The sequence below is a fragment of the Typopeltis vanoorti genome, chromosome 18, assembly GCF_054136105.1.
Source record: "Typopeltis vanoorti isolate ZY-2024b chromosome 18, IOZ_Tvanoo_1.0, whole genome shotgun sequence".
In the NCBI taxonomy this organism is placed as follows: Eukaryota; Metazoa; Arthropoda; class Arachnida; order Uropygi; family Thelyphonidae; genus Typopeltis; species Typopeltis vanoorti.
Window position 1 is genome coordinate 94,783,910 of NC_143566.1, and position 25,848 is coordinate 94,809,757.

A 25,848-nucleotide genomic window follows, 5' to 3' on the forward strand; every position below is an offset into this window, starting at 1 on the left:
TGAGCCCAAATCGACCACTAACAATGTCATATCGACCCCTTTGGCGACCACTGCTCTAGATAATCAAAAATCCTATCTAGAACTAGGTGAGTTATTTAATCTCATACACAGATACTTGGTGGGTGATCCCAATAAAAACCTGGATTTTTCATTAAGCAAAACAAGAAAAATGGCCAGAGAACATAATTTACCGGTCTCATAGTTGCTTCACCTACAAATTCAATCAAAATTGCATCAGACAAGTAAGATGAATGAGAAGAACAAGACAATTAAGTCATAGTCTGAGTATCTTATTCATCTGCCAGTTTATGCAGTCAGCCTGGCTGGCCAAGTGGTTAGCATGTCTGCCCTCCAGTCAAGAGGCTGCGGGTGCGAATCCCGCCATGGCATGGATGTTTGCGATTGTCTGTGGAAATACTAGTGGTGGCAGTCGGCGGTAGATGGCGTTGGTGTAGTTGCGGTCAATTGGTGGATTGTGAGTGGTGGAAGCAGAACTGTAGAGTAAATGCCCTCCCTCGATGAGATTTTGGACTCCCCTACAGGTGACAAATAATAATAATAATAAAAGATAGATAGCATGGCCACCTTTTTGCTATGGGACCTGATTCAAATCCCCCAGAGTGGCATAGATGTTTATGAAGGTATCTGGTTTCTTAAAGAAAATCAGCAATCTTTCCCCAGAATTAAATATACATTAGAAAAGGAAAATAATTGGATCCTTCCTTTCTTAGATGCTCTACTAAAGAGGGATGTGGATGGAACTCTCAGCTTTTCACTCTGTAAGAAACCAACATTCACTGGAAAATAAACTCCTCAGGACTCTATGTACCACCTTTCACAAAAAATCAGCATAGTCAAGACTCTTTCCCAAAGGGCACATGTCACTTGTTCCTCTGAGGATACATGCAGACAAGAATTAGAAGTTATAAAAAAATAACTTCAGTTGCAATGGATATTTTCCATCTAAATTACAGAGCATCATGGATAATTATTCTCCTACCAATAGCCCCTTATCAGATACCAAGAGAATATCCATTCTTTAATTAAAAAGCATCATGGAATGCATTTCAAAAGTCCTACAAAAAAGTTTGAATTTCAGACTACCTTCAAATCAATAAATAAGATTCCTCGATCCTACCTTTCAAAAAAGACACTTTCACACTTGACTTGCCTGGGAGTGTACCAGGCAAGTCAAGTAAAGTTTCACATGTTTCTTTATAAAGGTGTTCCATGAGGAACCGACTTTTGTGAAGGACTCTTGTCTTTCTCCAATGAACTCTATGTCTAGTGAAGATGGCATGTTCTGCAAGTCCAGACTTTTCAGGTTTAAAGTATTCAATATAAGATTGGTGTTCTTCTAACCAAATAGAGGCAGATCTTCCTGTTTGTTCGAAATAAGATAATCCATAAGAGCACGGAATCTGGTAGACACCTGGATAATCAAGATGTGGAAGCCATCTTCACTAGACATAGAGTTCACGGGAGAAAGACAAGAGTCCTTCACAAAAGTCAGTTCCTCATAGAACGCCTTTATAAAAAAACATGTGAAACTTTACTTCATTCTTCTAACTTAAACAGATATCCAACGGCTTACATCTATCCCCTTTATGGGAGATAGTACTTTATAAATTAGCTAATCTTTCCTAACTTTTTATTGTATACATTTTTTTTTTTTTTGTTAGGAAATTTATTGACCTTTTTAGTTATCTTACACCAGCTACTTAGGTGGCGCTTTTTGGAATTGTCAGTTATTGTTTAATTTGAGCTTAAAATGTACTGAAGATGGCTGTGACACAGGCGAAAATTATACTATTAAATAATCTTTGTATGCAAGTTTTCCGTTATTAATTTTGTATCGATATGTCCACTCACGGTATACCTCTTTTAAAACTTATTTTAATATTCATCTCAGTAAAAAATGTGAAGCAAGTATTGAGCAAGTAGGAAGTTGGCTCTAATTCAGAATCAAATAACTGGTTATCATTTTTACTAGCTTAGTAATGGTTCTGTTGATTCTATGATTGTGTTGCTGAATCAGAAAGGAATTTAAATACTCAATGATTAATATAACATCAGCAAAGTAGATCTATGATTGTGTTGCTGAATCAGAAAGGAATTTAAATACTCAATGATTAATATAACATCAGCAAAGTAGCTATATTTCTGAACTGCAGCCAACTTCCTGCTTTCATTTTTTTTTCAGCATTTGGCTATTTTTTTTTTTTTTTTCAAAAAAAAAAAAAGTTGATGATTAAACTAACAAAATCAATTTGGCAATACAATCTATAAATATATCTGCAACATTTCACTTTCTATCCTCTTCTCTATGACCCTTCTCCTACTCATTTTTGGCTCAATTGTTCCAAAATTCTCAGGAGATCTGCAGCATTACAAAAAATTACTATATTCAAAATTGAGTGACACAACCTGGAAGTGTCCTTCTCTTGATACAACCCTTACTTCCACTTTTGATCAAACTATACTCATATTCTCAAGGGACCTTAAGTAATATAAGAAATAACTATATTTGAAATGTGGTTGAAATGATGAATTATGGAAACTGCGACTATGTCAAAGTGTAGTTTCCATTTCTCTCTCCTTTTCATCCATTATCCTCCATTTGGCATTTGTCTATAAAACTATTGTACAGTTTTAAAATGAGAAGTAGGGCCCTTCCTACTATTTCAATTTAAGTTGTAGTGAAGCTTTCAGGAGATCTTAATCAGTATAAGAAAAGCCAATATTACAAATATGGTCAACATATATTGAAAAGCATGACCTGTAGAAGTGTCCCCAGAGGAAAGAAACAACTCTCAGACTCTATTTTAGTTTGGTTGTAATGAAATTCTCAGGATCTTAAGCAACATACGAAATAACTGTGTTACATATTTGTTCAAAATGTGTTGTATAATGTGACATGTCCAAGTGCTGGCAGAGGAATGGGACCTTCGTCCACTTTATTTTAGTCTGATTCTGTTAAAATTCTCAAGTGAACTATATTTCAAACTGAAGTCAGGTGAATGATATGACCAATACAAGTGTATGTAAACAGAGGAGGAGGAGAAGAAGAACCATCTTTGATGATTTTGTACAATTTTTGATATAGTTGAAATGAGAATTAATGTATGTCAAATTTGGTGTTTAATATTTTTGTAACAAAGGCAGTTAAGGAACAGTACTTGGATTATCAGGGGGTTAGCAAAGAGTCATTAGTGAACAGTACTTGGCTTACTGAGAAAGCTGAGTAAAAAATAAAACACTTGACTGAATACTGGAGATTACATATAAGAGTTCTCAGAAAGATTAGGGAGGTGAACAGAAGGCATCAATTGGCAGTATCATAATAAAAATGAGGATATTAGGAAAGAACTTGACATTGCTAGCATTCAGGAATATGTTAGCAGAGCTAATTTCAGGTGGTAGAAAAACAAGTGTTCTTTGCCAGGATGGCAAGACCCAAAGGAAGATCAAGGTGGGTTGATACAGTAAGACGTAACAGAGATATAAGATGTGATAACATTGGAGTCTTGACAGATTTAATTTGGAGAAAAACTGTTGATAGGAAGTTAGTAGTGATGTAACTTTTACATGTAGTACTATCATAATATCCTGTACACCCCATGAGGTAGCTGTCAGGCATGGCATTGATCCCACAATCTGATGTACATAGAATACCACAAGGAGTAAGGAATCTACAAATCAACTAAGCCAAATCCCAGTATCAAAAATAAGAACTGAAAGTTCTAACAGACCATAAAAAACAATGCATTCCTACTACAGAGTTGTTTTGATAAATCAGCTTAGTTAAGTAAGCAAACTTTCTGGGAAAAAAAATCATTTTTAACTTGCTGAAATCTAAACTACTATATTTTAACAAAATTTTGAAGCTGGATGATTTGAACAGGCAGTGTTATACATGTATTTAATTGTAGAAGTTATATGCTTCTTTGAGAATTGTCAATGTGTTTTTTATTGCCTCACTGATTGTGCTACTGGATATTTCTGAAATGGAATATTTCAGAAATTACATTAACACACACAAAAACAGAGTGAGAAAATTATTTTATACTCACATATCTGAATTTTTCGATTGCTGCATTACCAGAAACAAATAACGGACATTCTCTATCACCAGTCCTGTGTCCATATGCTTTACATCTCCAACCTATTTAAGATGACCAGATTAATTTTAAATCACAACACAATAATTTCTTATATGTTGTCATAACATATATTAATGATAATAATAATTTAATACATCTTCAAATAGTAAATGATGCAGAACAAGATATATCAAAGCCTTCTGTATGTTCATACTTAGTTTCATGGTATTTCCAAATATTTATTGGTCAATATATGAAGCACAGTTCTATACAAGCTTATATGGTTGACTTTGTCATAATATACAATTAAACTAACAAAGCTATTGAAAGTAAACTAACATTAGCATAACTTTACAAAATAACACTCAAAAAATAAAAAATAAAATAAAGAGAGGGTAAAGTGGAGTGTTACTCTAGGTAAGAGATAAATTATGTCCTCTCAGGGTAGAGAAGCAAGGGGAAATGGCATAATGGCTTAAGACTATATGTGAGGCAGAAGCGAATATCACAAGTATTTAGTGGGGTATTGCTAGAGTTTTTTTACCAGAAACACTTAATGGAGACATTCTTCTGTAATTCTCACCATCAGTTTTTTATTTCACTTTTTAACAATAGGTATTATGCGTATGGGTACTATAAATCTTTTTCTTATTGGTGCTCACACCATAATGCAAAATAATGGTACAACAAGAAAGAACTTTTTTTTTTTAATAATGTCATGTTTAATAAATATGACAGAACTTCATTCTCACTGTGGCATCACCCAGTTAAAACAAGATACTTATTGTTTAAGTCATGAAACCAAGGTGAAAAGCAAGCTACTATAATAAATCTCAACTCAACTCAACATCGGCAGAGCTAAGATTGGCACAATCAACATAAGCAGCATTGATGGAAACGAATGGAACTAGCAGAAGGATTGGATAAGTATCAGATCGACATAACAGGAGTTATCTGAAACAAAGAAAGCAAAAACAGATGAGATCTTTCTAAGCAACAAATACAAGATGTTATATTCAGGCAATAATAATCAAGGAAAAGCAGAGTGATGTGAGCAGATATTGGAATGGAGAACTGGACAATGAGTCTTATGTGCCTATTGTCCCATAGAAGGTTCTAATAAAAGAAGTGAAGGAATTTATCAAAAAATTAGAGAAGGCAACTGACACAAAGAAAAAAGAACAATTGGTCCTTGTTGAATATCTAAACAGCAGAGTAGGAAATGATTACCAGACATACAGAAATGTTTTGGAAAAATTTGGAGAGAAGATTAAAACAAATAATAATGGTAAGTATCTGCTGGATTTCTGTTCAGGACAAACTACTTATTACTATGTTCTAGCATAAAAATGTGCAAAAATTCATAAGGAGGAAACATGCAAGAAACAAGAAAAGTCTCATTGACTATATTATTTTTGATAACAATGTTTTCCCACTGGTTCATGATAAAAGTATACAAAGGATTTGAAATTGAAAGTGATCCTTTAATTTGAGCAGGATAAAATTAAATTTCATATTGAAAGAAGAGTGTATAAGAAAGTTTTAAAACTAATCAAAGTTGAACAGTTTTTCAGAGTGAACTGAAGACTAAAATACACAAACATTATTGGAAAAAAAAAAAATTTTAGATTCAGTTGCAAACCCTGAAGAAAACAACTGATTCAGCCAGAGACGTGTAGTGAGGTTGTCTTCAAGAATAGAAAAATCAGAACTTCATGGTGGACTCAGGAAGTTAAAGATGCAGTCAAGGAAAAGAAGAAACATATCAAAATCTCTTGGGAATTAAATCAGCTCTTAGAGAATATAGAGAAAAATATAAAAAAGTGAAGCACTGTGTAAAACTAGCTAGAAAAAAATCATGGGAAGATTTTGGTAAATACATAGAAAATAAATATCAGAAAGGTTGCAAAATATTCTAGAGGCTACTGATAAAGCTTAGAAATGAAGGAGAGAATAAATACTGTAAAAGGAATGAGAGATGATTAAAGTGACATGAAAACTGAAGATAAAGATAATCCAGATGTCTGGAGCAATTATTTTAAAAGATTGCTAAATGAAGTAAAAGTTTTAAAGTAGTAAAACCATCAGCACAGTGGTAGAAAACACTCAACAGGAATATATATCCATACTTAAAGTAGAAAAACCATCAAAAATCTGATATGTGGAAAGGCAGTTGGAGTAGATGATATTCAACCAGAAATGTTTGAAGAAAGTATAAAATTTTAACAGTGCATAATTCAGGCATGATCACAGGGGCTAATTCTAGATGTTTGGAATAGAGCTCTCTCAGTATCCATCTATAAAAAGGGAAATAAAACCAAATTCAAGAATTATAGAGAAATTTTCATATTGAGTGTTCTGAGAAGAAAAAAGGCTAAATTGTGCAAGGGAAGCTTGGAGAAGAACACACTGGGTTCAGGCCAAATAGAGGTTGTCTGAATCATATTTTCACTTTAAGACAAATACAGGTATCCCTTGCTTAATGTAGGGTTTGATTAACACGGCAAAATTAATTGCGACAATCCCTTTATATACGCGGCAAGAGTTTTAATTAACACACCTTTAAATTTGCCAAAATACCATCAAATATGACATCAAGGCCATGGGCGTAATTGCAACTTTCAAAGCCTATTTTCTTAAAACGACATTCTCAAAGGCAGTAGAAACAACTGGAGAAAATGCGATTATGCTCCAAGAATTTGGGAAAAATTTTAACATTAAACACTCAATTAAAAACATTCATGACTTGTGGGAGCAAGCTACATGAGAGCTGTCTGAAAAACCTTTTGCCAGAATGCGCTAACGACTTAGGTGGCTTTCAAAATATTGTATATTGTAAACAACGTGGTTGAAGAAATCATTGCAATTGGTGAAGACCTTGGTTTTGATGGTGTTGATGCAGATATTAAAGAATTACTGGATTCAAATTCAAAAAATTTCAGTGACTTGAAAAGTCACTTTCAAGATCTGAAATTTCAGATCTTGAAAGTGATTTCGTATTTCAGAATCGCTTAAGAAGCAAGCAATGGATACGGATCCGCATGTTAATCGAAGAATGCCCGTTTGCTGAGGTCCAAAGAGTCATTTTGCTTGTTATGATATAATTTCTGCTGATAAGAAAAAAACTAAAACTGTTCAAACGACTCTTGATAACTTTTTTTTGATAAAAAAAATTGCAGTAACTAATGTAGGGTGCAAGCACTTATTAAACATTTACTTTGCATTCATTTTTTATTTTCCCTAAAAGAGTGCCATATAAAATGAATTATTAATACACTAATCGATCATGGATGAATTGTAATTTTTGCCATTGATTATTGTATTTGATTAACGCGATTTTGATATATGCGGTAACATCGAGGGATTAATTAATCGCGTTATTCAAGGGATACCTGTATTTGAGAAATCATGAGAATACAACAATGATCTGTATTTAAGTGTTGTAGATCTGAAAAAGGCACATGACAAGGTGTCAAGGAAAAAGCTGTACAAAACACCACAGGTATATGGTGTATCGAGCAAAACATAGTCTATATTTGAGTTGTAAGTTAGCAATTAGAATTGAAGGAGGTGCAGGAAGATAATGTGATGATAAATCAGGTTTGAGACAAGTGTGCACATTACCTCCACTGTTGTTCATTACTATATGGATCACATTGTGAAAGAAAGTGGAATTAAAATTGATATCAAAATTGGAGATCTTTACAGGTCATGTTATACTACTATGTAAATCCAGCACAAGTCTGCAGGATTACCCATTCATCCATATTGGAGATCTTTACAGGTCATGTTATACTACTATGTAAATCCAGCACAAGTCTGCAGGATTACCCATTCATCCATATAAAAAAAAAGTGTACCCTGATCATAATAATCATTATTGAATAAAAGAAAATTCTTCTTAAAAAAAAAAAAAATATATATATATATATATATATATATGTTTAAAATTATTAACTGACTTAAATACTGAAAAAAAATACAAGAGATTTAATAAGGTTTCACTACTAGTTTCATTGGAAATGCCGACTTCGTCACGTGAATACAGTAGCATGGAGAAAACAACATCTTATTTTCATTGTCCATATAAATACATTGTACTTTAGACAAAACAGAGTTTAGAACAAGTAGTAGTTGTGTTTGAAATTGAGTCCGAGCATTAGTTCTGGCATGTGAATGATATCATGAGTGCGCCAAAACTGGATTACAGTGCTATGTGAATCAGACAGGCTGTAACTGAGATTGTTGTTTAGATGAGCAGGGTTGAGAGCTATTTCTTTGGATTCCAAGATACGTCTTTCTAATTCATCAGAGCATGTATGGATGTTTGAAGTTGAGTTTCAGTCTCTTTGATGTTGTCGTTCTTCAACATTGGTATTGGCTGAGAATAAAACATGGCTGGATAGGGCACTAGCATGGACTCTGTTATAAGAGATATCACGTTGGTGTTCTTCTACGCAGAGAGAGAGATGGACTTTTCTTGTCTGGCCATAATATGGTTTTCTGCAGCTGCAAATGATTTTGTATACTCCTGGGAACTGAAGAAGGTTGTGTTTTACTTTAGATTGACTGAGGTAAGATCGGAGTTTTGGAAAGGTGGAGAAATATGTTTTAGCATTAAATTTCTGCAGGATTTTCACTAGTTTAGGAGAAAGAGAACTTATATATGGTAAGGAAATGTAGGCTGTTGGGCTTGAGTTATCTTCATTACTATGTTGATTATGTACACTAAAACAATTATAGATATTTTTAGGAGAGTAACCATTATTTAAGAAAGTCCTTTTGAGGTAACTAAATTCTTGTTGAAGTTCCTCTTCTTCTGACAACAAGGATCTCGCCCGATGAGCTACTGTGGAAATTCCTAAATGCTCCAATGAATTAGAAAGACGTATCTTGGAATCCAAAGAAATAGCTCTTGACCCTGCCCATCTAAACAGCAATCTCAGTTACAGCCTGCCCAATTCACATAGCACTGTAATCCAGTTTTGGCGCACTCATGATATCATTCACACGCACAGTGCTTCACACCAGAACTAATGCTCGGACTGAACTTCAAACACAACTGCTACTTGTTCTAAACTCTGTTTTTGTGTAAAGTACAATGTATTTTTAAGATGTTGTTTTCTCCATGATCATGCTACCCACTATAGGGTATCGAATCCTTATCCACTCACTGTTGGATTTACCTTAACCAATGTTTTCCAATACTTTAACAACCCACTTCTGGTATATTAATTGATCTGTAGTTTTCCACCTGACCTGGAGCTGCCTTTATGCAATGGAACTATCTTACCCTCTTTTCACTTTCCTGGAACCTTGCGAGAGCTGAGACGTAGATTGAACAACTTCATCAGAGGCAATGCCAATTCCCTTGCACATTCATGTAGTACACAAGCTGACATGCTATCTAGTCCCACTGCTGTGTTCACATTCATATTTTTCAATATGCTGAACACCTTCTGTTCATCTACCTCAATTTTGATATGCATTGTAAACGATGTGCTATTACTTGCTATTTATAAGCCACCGTTATTATTAACTTTTATATATGTTCCTTTCTTATTCTCACTATTCCATCTTACTATTGCATACTTAGTTTATCTACTTTTCGCACTACGAGTTTTATGCCTATGGATACTAGAAAATTTATTTGATAAGTATCTTTTAATTGGCATAAAACTCAGTAATATGGCCAGTTGATTTCTCTCTCTCTTTCTCTAACACAAATTCGTTCAGTAAAACTTTACACAAACAGTCGTGATCTATTTGCACTTAACTATACGCTTCGGCTATCTTACTTGGTTTCCCACTCTTAAGTTTGCATTTTTTTTTTAGAAACAGTGCATTGTAAAATAAACAATCAGGTGGAACTATTGACATATAATTAAAACACATTTATTTACAATAAAAACAAGGTACATTAAATAAGCGATAGGGAAGTTATTCTCTCTCTACCTATCCTTATACTTTTGGTATAAAGAAACAAACGTTCCCTTTTCAATATTAAATGACTATACAATATAATTACTCTGTAACTTCTCTGCTAAAAAAAAAATTAAATTGCCGAGACTAATTTACTCATACAGAGATTAACTAGCTATGGCAATTTATCTTACAATTTATATTCCAGTTAACAACAAATCAGAGGACTCTCTTATAGATATTTCTTATTACTATTTCTTATCAGTCCATCTATGACATATCTCTTAGATTACAAAAAGAATGTACATAAAAGGATGTAACACACTTACAGAGGCTCTTTGTCACGACACCTTCCAAAGTCCTGCATCAAATTCTCTATGGTTTTTCTTTCATCTCAGGCCTTAGGTTTCTGTCTGGAGAGTCTTGCTTCAGGGCGCGTTTCATCGGAATATCAGTGGATCTTGAACTGCAATCTTCCCAGTACTCAAAAGCTCAGGCAAGAAGTTTCAGCATTCAGGGTTGAAGATTGTTCTGCAGCTTTTGGCTTCGGTTGACTTCCCGCAGCACTAGGACATCCGACCAGCACTTCGCATCGGCTGTTCTCCCAATTTTTCCTCTGGCATGGGTTCGCCGTAAAGTCTGTTCCTCTGGGTCTGACTGCTTCTAGTTCTCTGCCGACTGCCTCTGGCTCTCTTCAGTAACAGCGTTTCGCCTCTGCTCTCTCGGCAACTGGACCTGGACTCTCCCCCTGATGTTCGGCTCAGCCCCTTTTATTTTCGCCTTCTTGGGACCTTGACCCAAGGGTTGTAAACCCCAAAGAAATGGGCAGTTCTCCTTGATCTTTCTGTTAAGGCCAACCCGTTCTTTCTTCTCCTGTGCACACTTTTTTCCTTGTCTTGTCGAGCAGTGGAAACTTCTCTGAAACTAGCAGATCTATTTGATACTAGCTTTGAAGGTGTTCATGCAAAGAGCTCACATACTTGATCGTAAACAACTTTCATGTGCTCTTATACATAGCTATTATACAAAGTTCCAATGGCAAAGCATTGCCTTTGTTTTTGACATTCTAGAAACTTTAAATAAAACAGTAAATACAATCAATTCCATATGGTTATTTGCATTAATATTTAACATAAAATATAGAGACAAACAAGGTTATTTTTGTAACAGTTCTCATGAGACTTGACTCTGTAAAAATCGATGTAAACTTGACCTCTGTAAAGCGCTTTGGTATTTCTAAGCTACATCAAGTTTTACAGCATCTCTCTCTCTCTCACATCAGCAACAGCAAAATCTCCACCTTGATATATACAGTATTTCTTTAATTTGAAGTTTAATTAAATGTCACAAAGTTTGCATAAGAACATTTTTTGTATGAAAAATTAATTATTTTTTAGAATTTTTTACTTTATAAATAAGGCTTCATAACTTTTAATTAAACTTCTAATTAAAGAAATACTGTATGTTGTACCATATTACTTTAATTTAGTGTTTTAAGATAACAGTATCAACTTAAGCCAGCTGCCAATCTCTGCCCTCAAGCTTACTAATGCAGACTAGTTGTTCATCACTTTTGTCCTCCCCCCCCCTTGTAACTGGGGGTGACCATTTATAATTTTCTCTGACTGCTGAAGATTTCAAGCTATATTTGATTACAGCCTCTCACATATTTAGTTCATTATGAAGATTTCAATTTAGTGTCATTATGCTGAGGTAACTTTTGAAATTTATACATTAATTCTGGATTTTTTTTTTTTATAATTTCATACTCATCTGGTTCTCTTCTCTCTTTTATGTCTCCCATTACTGTTTGCAATTTCCACTTTTTCATCTTGTGTGCATGGTCCTTCCAGTTCTTTGTGTTTCATCAATGTTCTGTCATCATCAATTTCCATTGCTTAACTAATCTCAACTGCATTATCTCCAAATTTATCACTCTTCAGCAGAAGATCAAATTTAATGATTATTCAAAATTTGGAAATTATGATAAAAATAAACAAACTAGAAATTATGTTTGGGAGTGTAAAGAAATAGAGACTGAACAGTCCTATCTGAATGATCTTGTCGTTTTGTCATTTATTACATAATGGAAAATCTAAACCCTTATTTTATTATTTGGTCACACTTTTTTATTTTGCAATATAGGGTTTATAATTCTTCAATAAACCATAGGGTTTATGAAAGAAATGAAAATGAATGTTTCTGTTTCTCAAAAAAACTGGTGAGCACGTAACTTGCACAAATTGTTTATTGACATTTCCCATCACCATGGCAGGGGGGGGGGCATAGTGATATTACTCGCCATATGAAAACCAGAAGACATAAACTTGGTGAAGAAGAATCAGCCTCTACTTCAAAATTTAGTAGTTATTTTAAGAAGATTGCACCTGAAAACAATGATTTTGCAACTGCAGCAGGAGTATTTACATATCATTCTGTGAAATGTAACTTTTCATTTAGATCAAATGACTGTTCTTCTAAATTAATCATATACATTTTTGGTTCCAAGTTTTCTTGTGCACATATGAAAAGTGTAGCAATAGCTGTTAATGTGTTAACTCCATTAGCAGAAAAACTCTGCAAACAATTAAATGACATCAGTTTTATATGTATCATCACATGCTTCTAATAGAAAATCAGGTTAATTCTAATAATGGTTTCAATTTTTTATCCAGTTCATGGGATCAAAGTCTATTGGAAATTTATTTTGTTGAAAATACAAGAATCTAACATTATTGTAAATTCTACTGTAGATTCAGTTAAGTTTATTTTGATTTCATGATGATAATATGAATACCAATTTCTTGAGGGTGATGATTGATAGAAAACTGAAATTCAGGGAGCATATTGCAAAGGTGGTGAGGGTAACTCAGAGGATTGCTGCAATACTGAGAAGGATGGTGACTTGCAGTCATATAATATGTTGCATAAGGCACTGATCAGACCACACATAGACTATTGTTCTCAGATTTGGTCCCCAGGATTTGAAGGGATAAATTGACTGTGGAAAGGGTGCAGAGGCGGATAACAAAGATGGTTTCAGGACTGTACAATATGAGTTATGAGGATCGATTGAGGGGATGTGGACTGCAGAGTTTGGTGGATAGAAGGAGAGGTGATATGATCGAGACTTTTAAACTGTTGAGAGGCAGTTACAACGTAGACATTGGAGAGTTCTTTCACTTGGTGGAATGGCGGGAAGGAGCGATGACAAGGGACCATCCCTGGAAGTTACGAAAGGAGGCTGTGTGCAAGAGGGTGAGGAGTGGTTTCTTTGTTTGAAGGGTAGTTGAACCTTGGAATGCATTGCCTGAGAGAGTAGTTGGAGCGGGAACGGTCAATGGATTCAAGGAGTGGTATGATAAACTTTGTGTTTCCCAAAAATGACCTCCCACGATGAGTCTTTTGACTCCATGGAGGCCTGGATAATAACAATAATAATAATTTTGGTGGCATACAACAGCATGGTAAAAACAATGCTGTTACTAAATTAAGAAACCTATGGAAAAGAAATGTAATTGGAATTGGTTGTGGTGCACACATAATTCATAATCACATCCAAACAATCTATGATATTCTACCAACTGAGATAGAAGCTGTATTGTAAAAAATAAAAAACATTTTCATACATACAAAGAGTAAATAAACTACAAAATTTTTGCTATGAAGTTGATGTTATTGAATTCAAAAAAGACTTCAGCATGGCAGATGCACTTTATAACTTTGAAAACAGAAAGCATGTCATCTATCAGATTTTAGAAATGTTTTGAACAGTTATTTTATAAATCAACCTAAGTGTCCTACAATAATATTGAACTTTTTTTTCAAACAAGAACTCTAAATTTTGGTTTGAATTTTGTTCAAAATCAGTTAAAAATCTTTAATCAAAGTATTCAACAAATAGAGTTCCAAAGAACTTCAGCTTTTGAAACTTTCAGCAATTTGCAATTATTGAAAACAAGAAGACATTGAAATTTGCTCCTACAAAAGCAAGGGAAGAACCAAACAAATTAAATAATTAAATGAATACTCAAATTAATTTTTTTAGAAAGAATTTTATTTTTCAAAATAGTTTTTAATAGAACTATTTTATAGGTCCAGCATGTCATCAACAAATAAATATTTCAAAATACTATATGATTTTAATTACTTATGCCCCCCCCCCTTCTCAAAAATGGCAGTGAAGGAAAAGAAGAAAGCATAACAAAAGTTACTGGTAAATAAGTCAGCTTATGCTCTTAGAGAATACAGAGAAAAATGTACAAAAGCTAAACACTGTGTAAAATTAGCTAAACAAAAGTCATGGGAAGACTTTGGTAAGAACATAGAAAATCAATATAAAGCAGGGGGCAAGATATTCTGGAGGTTGTTGAAGAAGCTTAGAAATGGAGGAAAGAGTGCTGTAAAGGAGAATTACAGATGATAAAAGTGACATGAAACTGGAGAAAAATATATCCTTGAAGTATGGAGTAATTACTTCGAAATGTTGCTGAATGAAACAGTCAGTGACAGCACACTGGTAAAAAAACACTCAAGGATGTAGTCAGGAATACATATCCATACTTGAAGTAGAAAAAGCCATTACAAGCCTGAAATGCGGAAAGGCAGCAGGAGTAGATGATATTCAACCAGAAATGCTCAACTACGGAGGTATAAAAGTATTACAGTGGCTGCATTGCATAGTTAAGAGGGACTGGACAGAGGGACGAATTCGAGATGATTGGAATAGTGCTCTCATTGTACCCATATATTAAAAGGTAAATAAAACTGAATGTGAGAATTACAGAGGTATTTCCCTACTGAGTGTTCCTGGCAAGATCTATGCAAGTATACTTGAGAAACGGTTGAGAAGAATTGTGGAAGAAAAGCTGGGTGAAGAACAAGCTGGATTCGGGCCAAATAGAGGCTGTCAGGATCAGATCTTCACTTTACGACAAATAGTGGAGAAATAATGGGAATATAACAAAGATCTGTATTTAAGTTTTGTCGATTTGGAAAAGGCTTATGACAAGGTGCCAAGAGAGAAGCTATTCAATACGCTACAGTTATGTGGTGTCAATGAGGCATTATATCAAGCAATACTTAGTCTTTATTTGAGTTGCAAGTCAGCAGTTAGAATTTAAGGAAGTACAGGAAGATGGTTTAATTTTAAATCTGGTGTGAGACAAGGATGTACATTATCCCCTCTGTTGTTCATTATATATATGGATCACATTATTAAGGAAAGTGGTATTAAACATGATATCAAATTTGGAGATGTTAATCTCAGCTCTTTGCTTTATACGGATGATGTTATATTTCTAAATAAATCTGTTAGAAGTCTGCAAGATTCCCTGACTAAATTGTATAACTGTTGTAATAGATATAAGGTCAGCAATAACAAGACAAAGACGATGAAAATAGGCAGAAGTACTGAAATTATCAACTGCATTGTGAATGGAGAACCTATAGAACAAGTAAAACATTTCAGCTACTTAGGCACAATTTTTAGTGAAGATGGTAAATTAAATATGGAAATAGAAAAATAGAAATGCTAGTATGGTAGGAAGTCAACTGATAAGAGAGAAATTAGTGAAAACACTAAATTAGCTGTATATAAGACAGTGATCAAACCAATTTTAACTTATGGATCTGAGAGCTAGATCAGAAGTAAAACACTTACAAAGACTTGAGACAGCAGATATGAGAGTCCTGAGAAAGATTAGGGGCATCAATAGATGCCATCAATGGCAATATCATATTAAAAACAAGGATATTAGGAAAGAACTTGGCATTGCCAGCATTCAGGAATGAGATTAGCAGTGACAGCTAATTAGCAGAGCTAATCTCGGGTGGTATGGTCACTTAAACACGAATGGCAAAGGAAAGATTAGCAAAACAATGTTGAAAGTTTATTTTTCGCTTAGTTAGACTATAATAAATTTTTTAATTGTACTACCGTACCCCAGTCCTGAAAATATCTTCAGGACTGGGGTACGGTAGTACAACACCGGGCAACTCGTAGCAAAAGTGGACCAAGCTAACATCACTGCTATCTTAGTATCTCCCATAATGCAAAACACATCTCCTTGCAGATATGTCTAATGTTATGCATTAAGGGAAGGGTCACTACCCAGACTAGTTTCAACCTTTATTGAGGTCTCTTCAGTGGGAGTCAGGCCCATAAGTGGAGATACCAGGCAGAAGCAATGGCGAGGTCATCTTTACCTATAGGAGATGCCAAAAGGTGTGCCACCTTTTTATTAAATTACTCTAGATTTAGAGAAAGATGTTGAAAGTTTATTTTTCACTTGGTTAGATTATAATAATTTAGTTTAATCCTTTATACAAGTGTGAGCAAACCAATTTTGCACCTGAAAATATCTTCAGGACTGGGTAAGGTAGTACAACACTGGGCAACTCGTAGCAAAGGTGGACCAAGCTAACCAACTGAAAAAAAACTTTCAACATCGTTCTATAAATCCAGAATAATATAATAAAAAAGTGACCTTTTGGCAACTCCTATAGGTAAAGATGATCTCACCATTGCTTCTTCCTGGTATCTCCACTTCGGGACCTGGCTCCCACTGAAGAAACCTCAATAAAGGTCGAAACTAGTCTGGGTAGTGGCCCTTCCCTTAATGCATAATATTATACATATCTGCAAGGAGATTGTTTTGCATTATGGGAGATAATGTGATAGGAGTGATGTTAGTTTGGTCTACCTTTGCTACGAGTTGACGGTGTTCTACTACATTACCCCAGTCCTGAAGAATCTTTATTTTCAGGTGCAAACTTTGTTTGCTCACACTTGGATAAAGGATAAAGTTTCGCTAATAATAAATAACTAAATTTATTATTAGCAAAACAAGTGTTCTCTGCCAGGTTGATAGAGAACACTTTAAATGCCTTAGAAGATAGAAATATAAGATCTGATAATGTTGGAGTCTTGACAGGTAACAGACTGATTTGGAGGAAAATTGTAGATAGGAAGTTAGTAATGATGTGAATTTTTCATGTAGTACTATCATATCCTGTACACCGCTTGTGTGGGTACATGGCATGAATTTGATAATGATGATGGAGCTGATATTATTGAATTCAAAAAAGACTTCAGCATGGCAGTATGCACTTTCTAAATCTGAAAACTGAAAGCATGTCATTATCAGATTTTAGAAATGTTTTGAACAGTTATTTTGTAAATCAACCTAACCTGTCCTACAATAATATTGAACTTTTTTTTTTTAAACAACTCTAAATTTTGGTTTGAATTTTGTTCAAAATCAGTTAGAAATCTTTAATTAAAGTATTCAACGAATAGAGTGCCGAAGAACTTCAGCATTTGAAACTTTTAGCAATTTGCAATTATTGAAAACAAGAAGACATTGAAATTTGCTCCTACAAAAGCAAGGGAAGAACCAAACAAATTAAATAATTAAATGGATACTCAAATTAATTTTTTTTAGAAAGAAGTTTATTTCTGAAAATAGTTTTTAATAGAACTATTTTATAGGTCCAGCATGTCATCAACAAATAAATATTTCAAAATACTATATGATTTTAATTACTTTAGCACCCCCCCTCTCAAAAATGTCCCAGTTTGGATGATAAAACTTTGATTTTGTATGTCATATAAGTATATGACAAGGTCTCCTAAGCATAAAAGATTAAAAGTGAATGAGCACTTCAAATAAGAATTATTAAAATATATAGATCACAAGGGAGTTGTAGGGGAGAAATTTCACGGGACCTGTATTGTGGCAGCCTGAAGATCTGCACTATATATAAAAAAACTGCTGAATGTGATGAGGTGCAGATGAAGGAGTAGTATGAAGAATAAAGAGTAACATTAAACCAAGAATGACACATATTAATAACTTATGGAATAATACAGAAAAAAGAGAGAAAAGTTTAAGCACATAGAAGGAAGGAATTTGTTTAAGAGGTAATTGAGAAGTGCAAAACTAAGAATACTCATTTCAGAATTATAGAATTGCATCTTGAAGAAAAGAAAGGAAATGATATTCACCTATACTGCTAAAATATATTGTTTTGGATTACACTAAGTCAATTAAGACCATTATGTCTGTCAAATGCATCATTTTCCAACTATCACATTCACTTGAAAAATCCTCACAAATGTTTCTCTTATCTTTATCCAATATCTTTTCAACCAAAAAACATATCATCCTTCAATCTATGCTAGAAGAACTTGCTCACAAACATGAATTCTGATCCACAAGCAAGCATTTTTATCTGTGGGAAATAAAAAAAATAAAAATAAAATAAAAATAAAATAAAAAGAGGGAGAGAGAGAGATCATGTCAAAAGAGGTCTTCCTCTTTCAAAACAAAAACATGGATTTCCTGTACAGAAATATTCGAAGATAATGAAGGGACTGAATAAAAAAAATACCAGAAGAGAAAAGATAGATATAGGAAAGGTAGAATTAAGTTCTCTTCAGTAGAATAGTTATATCAAGAGGATAAGTAAAAAGATTGTTAGTTAAAAAAAAAAAAAAAGTGGTCTCAAAAACAGATCTATTTTTGAGACCATCTTTGGATGAGGGACAGAATTAAGAACACAAAAGAAAAAGAATGCAGTAATGCAGATACAAAAAAAAACTTTTTTTTGTATCTATACAGGTTTGCAAATTATCAGCCAGTGTATCAGCCATTATTATTATTACGGACAGCTCCAAGGAGTCCTTAGAGTCATTGAGGGAGGCCCAACATCATGTCAAGAACAGCCACACAGTATCTATCATACTTCACCTTGAACTCATTTACAGTCATGCCACCCACAACAGACTCTGGCAGATTATTCCACTCATTTACCACTCTCCAAGTAAAAAACCTAGCTCTAACCACACTCTTACCAAGCTTCCATGGATGGCCCCTAGTCCTCCCACTACCAGTCCTATTCTCAAAAATATCTTCTGAATTAATCTTATAGAAACCCTTCAGTAATTTGAATGTCTCAATCATACACACCTTTTTTGCCTATCAACCAATTTCTGCAGCCCACAAATCTTCAACCTGTACTCATAAGGTTCATTCCATAGTCTTGCTATTATCTTGGTCATTCATCTCTGGATCCTCTCCACCTCCTCCCCATCGAGAAAAAACTCTGGTGCCCATATCTCGGCACAGTAGTCTAGATGGGGTCTTATCAAGGCTCTATACAGAGGAACAATAACCTGTTTGTCTCTGCTTGTTAAAGTATTTTTCGGCAACCAAGTGATTTGATGAGCTGATTTTGCCACTTTTGTGATGTGTCCCCTAAACCAACTCCCTATCCACCGACACTCCCAAATCCCTGGCCTCATCAATCTCCTGGAGTACAGTTCCACCAATGAGATATACTGGTGCTAATCTTTTCATCCCAAAATGCAAAACCTTACATTTTTCCACATTAAATTGACATCCATTCTCCTTAGCCCAGTCCTCCAAACTATCCAAATCATCTTGCAAAATTTTGACATCCTGTGCACTCACTATTGTTCTACCCAACTTTGCATCATCAGCAAACAAGTGAACACTTCCTCTCAGATCTTTTCCTATATCGTTAATGAACAAATTAAACAGCAGCGATCCAAGAACAGAACCCAGCGGCACACCGCTAGTCACAGGCCGTCTTTGGGACTCTACTCCTGAATAAATCACCCTCCTATCCATCTCACCAACCCTATATCCATTCTCATATGCTGCAGTTTACTTATTAGAATTCCATGTGGTATCCTATCAAAGGCTTTAGCAAGGTCCAGCAGAATCACTGTAAACCTGTTACCTTTATCCAGTTCAGCCGTCACTGTGTTTAGCCATTACTGTGTTATAGAATGTGAGCAAGTTACTGAAGCATGACCTACCTTCACAAAACCATGCTGCATCCCATAGAGTATCCCATTTTCATCTATCCAATCTTGTATTTTCCTCTTGACTATTTTCTCCAAGACCTTGATAACAATTCCTGATATGCTGATTGGCCGGTAATTTTCAACAGCAGTCTTGGAACCTCCTTTATGCAGCGGAACTATTTTCCCCTCTTTCTACCCCCTTGGAACTAACCCAGACCCAAGACTCAAATTAAACAAAATGGTCAAAGGCACTGACATGGCACTGAGTATACCATCCAATCCCGCAGATGAATTGACATTGAGGTTTTGTAATAGACTATTCACCTCCACTTCATCCACCACAATTCTCGTATAAGCTGTTGGTTCTTCCATTTCTGCAATGTCACCACCTGGATGATATACTCTTGCAAAGTGCTCACTCAGTAATTCTACTATATCAGCTGATTTGGTTACCTCCCTACCATCGGCATTCTTTAAAATCAATCTGCCGTATACATTTTTTCTTTTACTTGCAACATATCGAAAAAACTGTTTGGGATTCTCTTTAGCCTGCATGGCTAATGTTCTTCCATAATCCACATTTGCTTTTCTTACCATGCTTGTTACCTTTCTGGCCTAGGCTTTATATCGTTCATGTGCCTGCAGGTCACCTTTCTCCTTAAATTCTCTCCACAGTTGTTTCTTTTTTTTCCAGCTCAAGCTTAATGGTGTTATTCATCCATTTAATCCATACTTGATTTATTATTCGGACTCTAGGTATACAGTCAGCCATTGCCTCCTGCAAAAACTTCTTAACCGCCTCCCATGCACTATCAATATCCAGCCTTGCAGTTTTACATGCCATGGCACTGAACCAATCAAACTCCTCAGCTTGTCATACTTACCTGCCCAATAATTCCACATGTACCCTGTCTTAATTGTAAATTCCACACCTTTAGTCACCTCCCAAGTCGAGACCCTATGATCATTCTCACCAATTGGTGGCAATGTGGTCATATTCGTTACAGCCAAATCCTCAGATGCAATTACTAGGACAAGCACTCTCTGACCCCTAGTATTTTCCATTACATGCTGTCGCAGATAGTTATCCCTTAATAACCGCATAAAACCCAATTCCTTCCTTCCATATGTCCTCTTCTCCCTCCAATTAATGCTACCATAATTGAAATCTCCCATAATAATTACCCTCCTTCCACTCATTTCTTCTATTTGCTTATGCATACTATCTCCACCATCTTTTCCATCACCTGGTCTATAACAGCACCCAATTTTATATTTTGTTCTGCTACCCTCAATCTCACACCAAATGGCCTCAAATGTGCTCTTTTCTCTATCCTGCAATTCAACTTCTATTCTCCTTGGCTGCAGCTCATCAGCTAATACTCCTCCTCCCATTTTATTCTCCCTGTCATTCCTGAACACACTATACCCCTCACATTCAATCCCACTAGCTATATCATCTTCAGTCAGCCATGTTTCACTAATGCCAATAACCTGTGATCTGGAAGTGCCAACCAAGGCCAAAAATTCTTCCTTCTTGTTCCTAATACTCCTAGCATTAGTATACATGAATTGCAGACACCCGTTAGCCCCATCCCTATCTTGATGCCTTATACTAACTATCCCATTCTGATTTGTTATCCTTATTCGCTCGGGCATATTATACTCATTTATACACTCAACTGCCTCCTTAAGGTCTACCCCCCCCCCTTAATAAATCTAGTTTCCCTGATTCTGCACATCCACTTCATTCAACAACACTTTTTCAAGTTTCCTTACACTGAATCCATTCAAATGCAAACCATTGTACAGTGAACTCTCAATTATCTAACCACTGAATGAACCTTCAACTATCCAACCCTTGAATGGGTTGGATATAGCACAGTGTAACTGTACATTCGGTTATCCAATCCTTCAATTACTGACAGGCAAATTGCTCTCTGCACTAGTTAGATAACTGAGGGATTACTGTATATACATGATATATAACTTGTTTTAGCCATTGTGATATATGATATACTTAAAATAGTTAGTCAACATTTAGCTAAAATATTCCTTAACATTAACATTACATTTCATCACTTTAACTTCTTTTCCAAGTGGCATCCAGAGCCCTTTAGTTGGAGCTTTAGCTAAAAATTCTCTTGCACTCTGGTTTTCAGGTAAGTTTGGAATGCAATCTTCGGGTCTTTCTCTTTCTTCTTGTACTAGTCCAGGAGGAGCTTGGCCATAACTAAAAAATCAAGTCTATGCAATTACTCATAAAACTGCAAACAAGTACACTATTATTATTATATAGGTATCTCCATGGAGTCAGAAGACTCATAGCTGGAGATTGATCCATTCACACAATACCTATCATACTTATTCTTAAAGCACTCATATCCACTTCTGGCAAACACATTCTACCCATTCACCATCCTCCAAGCAAAAAATCTAGTTAACACCTTTGCTAACCACGTTCATACACAATTTCCATGGGTGACCCAATGCTCTCTCTCCCTTCCTGCCATGTACACAAAAAAGTCTTCAGCATCATTCCTATACAACCCCTTGAATAGCTTATATGTTTCTATCATGTCTCCTCTTTTTTTACCTATTAGCTAGTTTTTGAAGCCAACAGACCATCAATCTATTCTCACAGGGAGCATTTCACAGTCCTGCAACAATCTTTGTCCTTGTCTCTAGATCCTGTCTGTCACTTCATTCCCACAGAATCTGGGCATCCATCCATATCTGTGCACAGCAGTCCAGATGTAGCCTTATATAGAATAACAATAACTTCTCTATCCCTGCTTGTTAATGTATTCTTCAACAACCATGCAACCCGATGTGCTGTTTTGTATACCTAAGAAATATTCCCAGTAAACTTCAACTACCTGTGCACAATCACCCCCAAACATCTAGCCTCATAACTTACATCTGGCCAAATTAAACTGACAGCCATTTACCTTTGTTCAAAGTGCTAGACTATGTAGATCTACCTGCAGGATTTCTACATGACCTTCATTAATTGCTGCTCTTCCCAGATTAGCATCATCAGCAACAAATGAATATTTCCTGTTAATTCATGCAACAGATATGTAACAAAGACCAACCAAGTACTGAGTCCTGTGATACACCACCAGTCCAGAAGACAAGTCTCAACTCTTCCATAAACCACTCTTTGATATATGTCCATCAGCCATCCTCTAATCCAAATCACAAGATTCATATCTATTTCCATTTGCTCTAATTTATGCAACAGAGTTTGTTCAATGTGGATCTTGTCAAATGCTATTGCAAAGTCTAACAAGATCACTGAGTATTTTCCTTATCCAACTCCGATGTCACTTTCATGAAACCACATAGCCACTCATATTCCTATCCACCCAGTACAAAATTCTGTCTTTAACCAATTTCTCTAACATCTAAATCACCACTCCTGAGATGCTGTATGACTTATAATTTGCTACTTCTGTCTCGGAGCTTCCCTTATGCAATGGGACTATTTATTATTATTTTTACAAGACACCTCCAAGGAGTCCAAAGACTCATTGAGGGAGGGCACCTACTCTACAACTCTCCGTCTCCACCACTCAGTCCACCAACTACAGCAAACCGCAACTACCATCATCATCTACACCAATGCCATCTACTACCCACTAGTATTTTCCCAGACAATCACAAACATCTATGGCAAGATTCAAACCCGCAGCCTTTTTGCTGGAGAGTGGATACACTAACCACTCAGCAAACCAGGCTGGAACTTCCTTTTTGCTCTCTTTCCACTTCATTGGCACCATCCTAGTACTGATGCTTAAAGTAAACAGCTTGATCAGAGGAGCTGATAATACCCTTGCACATTCTTCTAAAACAAGGTGCAATATACCATTTAATCCCAGGGCTCTCTGTTCATGTTGGAATTCCACAATATTTTAGCACCTCCATTTCTTCTAACTCTATTCTCCCATCGGTCAATGTCACATCTTGCATTACAATGTTACCACCCAGATGGTACATTTGCAAAATGCTCACTCCATAATTCAACTATCTTACCACCATCAGCACGTTTTAAAGTCATCCTTCCATAGTTGTACCTCCTTTTATTTGCCACATAGTAAAAGAACCTCTAGGATTTCTTTTGGCCTCATCAGCTAGCTTTCTCTCATAATTAGCTCTGGCCTTCCTTACCATATACAGGTCACCCTTCTTGCCCATGCCTTGTACTGCTCATGGGTATGCTAATCACCTTTTTTTTCTTTATATTCCCTGCACAACATTTTCTGTCTGCCTTGTCAGATGTCATCTCCTTCCAGGAGGTTGACTACCATGAACTTCCACCATGTACAGTTTTGTGCTTCTCTTTTACATTCTTCATAGAACAAAAAGATCAAGTCCTTAATATTTCCCATCCAATCTGTTCTTTGTCTTCCTCTTCTTCTTTTTCCTTGTATCATTCCTTCTAGAAGTGTTTTTTTTTTGTAGAGATTCATGCCTTAATATGTGACCAAGGTAAGTGGTGGTGGTGATGTTGGTAGTCTGTCTGCAACTCTTGCTTAATGATGCTATTCATTCACATAACTCCTACCTAATTTATCCTTCTGACTCTAGGTATACATTCAGATACTGCGTTCTTCAAACACCTCTTGACCACCTCCCCCATGCACCACTACCACCACCTTCTCCCCTTCAAATTCTTATGCCATGGCACTGTTAAAGTTTACTCCTTAGCTTGTCATAATCACCTGCTTTGTAATTCAACATCTATCCGTTCTTATTAGAAAAGTCTGCATGTCTGGCAATCTCCCAGTTAAAGACTATACAGTCACTTTCTCCAAGCAGAGGCAGCATAGCTAGATTGGTTACTGTTAAATTTTCCAATGCTATGATCAGATCTAGCACTCTTGCACCTCGTGTTCCCTCCATTACATGCAACCTCAGGTAATTATCTCTCAGCAGCTACATAAATTCCATTTCCTTCCTTTCCTGTGACCATTCCTCCTCCCGACCTGTGTCCCCATAATAATTACTGCACTTATCATGCAATTTGTGAGCGCATGTTATCTACATTCTCTCTTATACCCCCCCCCCTGGATTATAGCAGCAACCGATTGCATATTTCATCCTGTTGGCCACTATCTCACACTGCACTCTGAATTGCTGTTTTCCATTCAATTCCTATGTTATCGTTAGCAAAACTCCTACCCAAATCCCATTCCTTCTGCCCTCTCTGAAGACACCATAACTCTTACATTCTATTACTATGACCATATCATCCTCAGTCTACTGCTTTGATCAGATCCAGCATGCCAGGTATTCCAAATTATGCTAACCAATGCCAAAAATTCCTCAACCTTATTTCGAAGACTTCTGACATTAATATACATAAACTGCAATGTCCCCTTCATCCCTTCACAATCTCCCTTATCCTTGTGTTTCTTAGCTCACTAAAGCTAAGAACCTGAGGTTCTACATTTTGCATTATGTGATTACTCTTCCACTTACTATCCACTAAGTTGCTTGGAATGACACATCTGCTCCAACCCCAACATTCTAGTTTCCCTGACTCTACACTTCCAAACTCTCATTGAACTCCTGATCCCCACATTCCATTAAAATTCAAGCCATCCTATATAAATCCTTCCTTCCATCAACCTCACTCTACAAATCCACAAACTCCACCATTCTTCCTATGCAGTCTTCGTATGGACTCATTTGCGATCATGGCTCTCCATCTCAGCTCACCTCTATCATAAGGTTGCAACAGATTCACAACTTTTACTTTCTAACTCTTCTTTTTTACATGCACTATCAGCCAAAATAAACATCTCTTTCACCTTCACTCTCTAAATCCTTATAACATCGCTAACATTCTTAATCTTAGCACCAAGAAAACATGATTTCATCACACTCTCCTCAAGCACTTCTCTTATTAATGAATTGCCATACAAAATTTAATCCTTATTCTCATGCTTTCAGTCTTGCATACTCTGCTTTCTCTCCCCT

General features: G+C 35.7%; 1 protein-coding gene across 1 annotated transcript in view; it reads right to left on the reverse strand.

Annotated features, from left to right (window-relative positions):
* The window catches only part of LOC150096955 (retinitis pigmentosa 9 protein-like), a 63,587-nt gene that overhangs the window by 31,957 nt on the left and 5,782 nt on the right, over positions 1-25,848 (reverse strand). Inside the window, exons 2-3 of the mRNA XM_090408446.1 lie at positions 21,933-22,093; positions 4,074-4,165 (exon numbers count right to left, since the gene is read on the reverse strand). Coding sequence (XP_090264572.1) covers positions 4,074-4,165; positions 21,933-22,093 — 253 coding nt within the window. The remainder of the gene's footprint in view (positions 1-4,073; positions 4,166-21,932; positions 22,094-25,848) is intronic.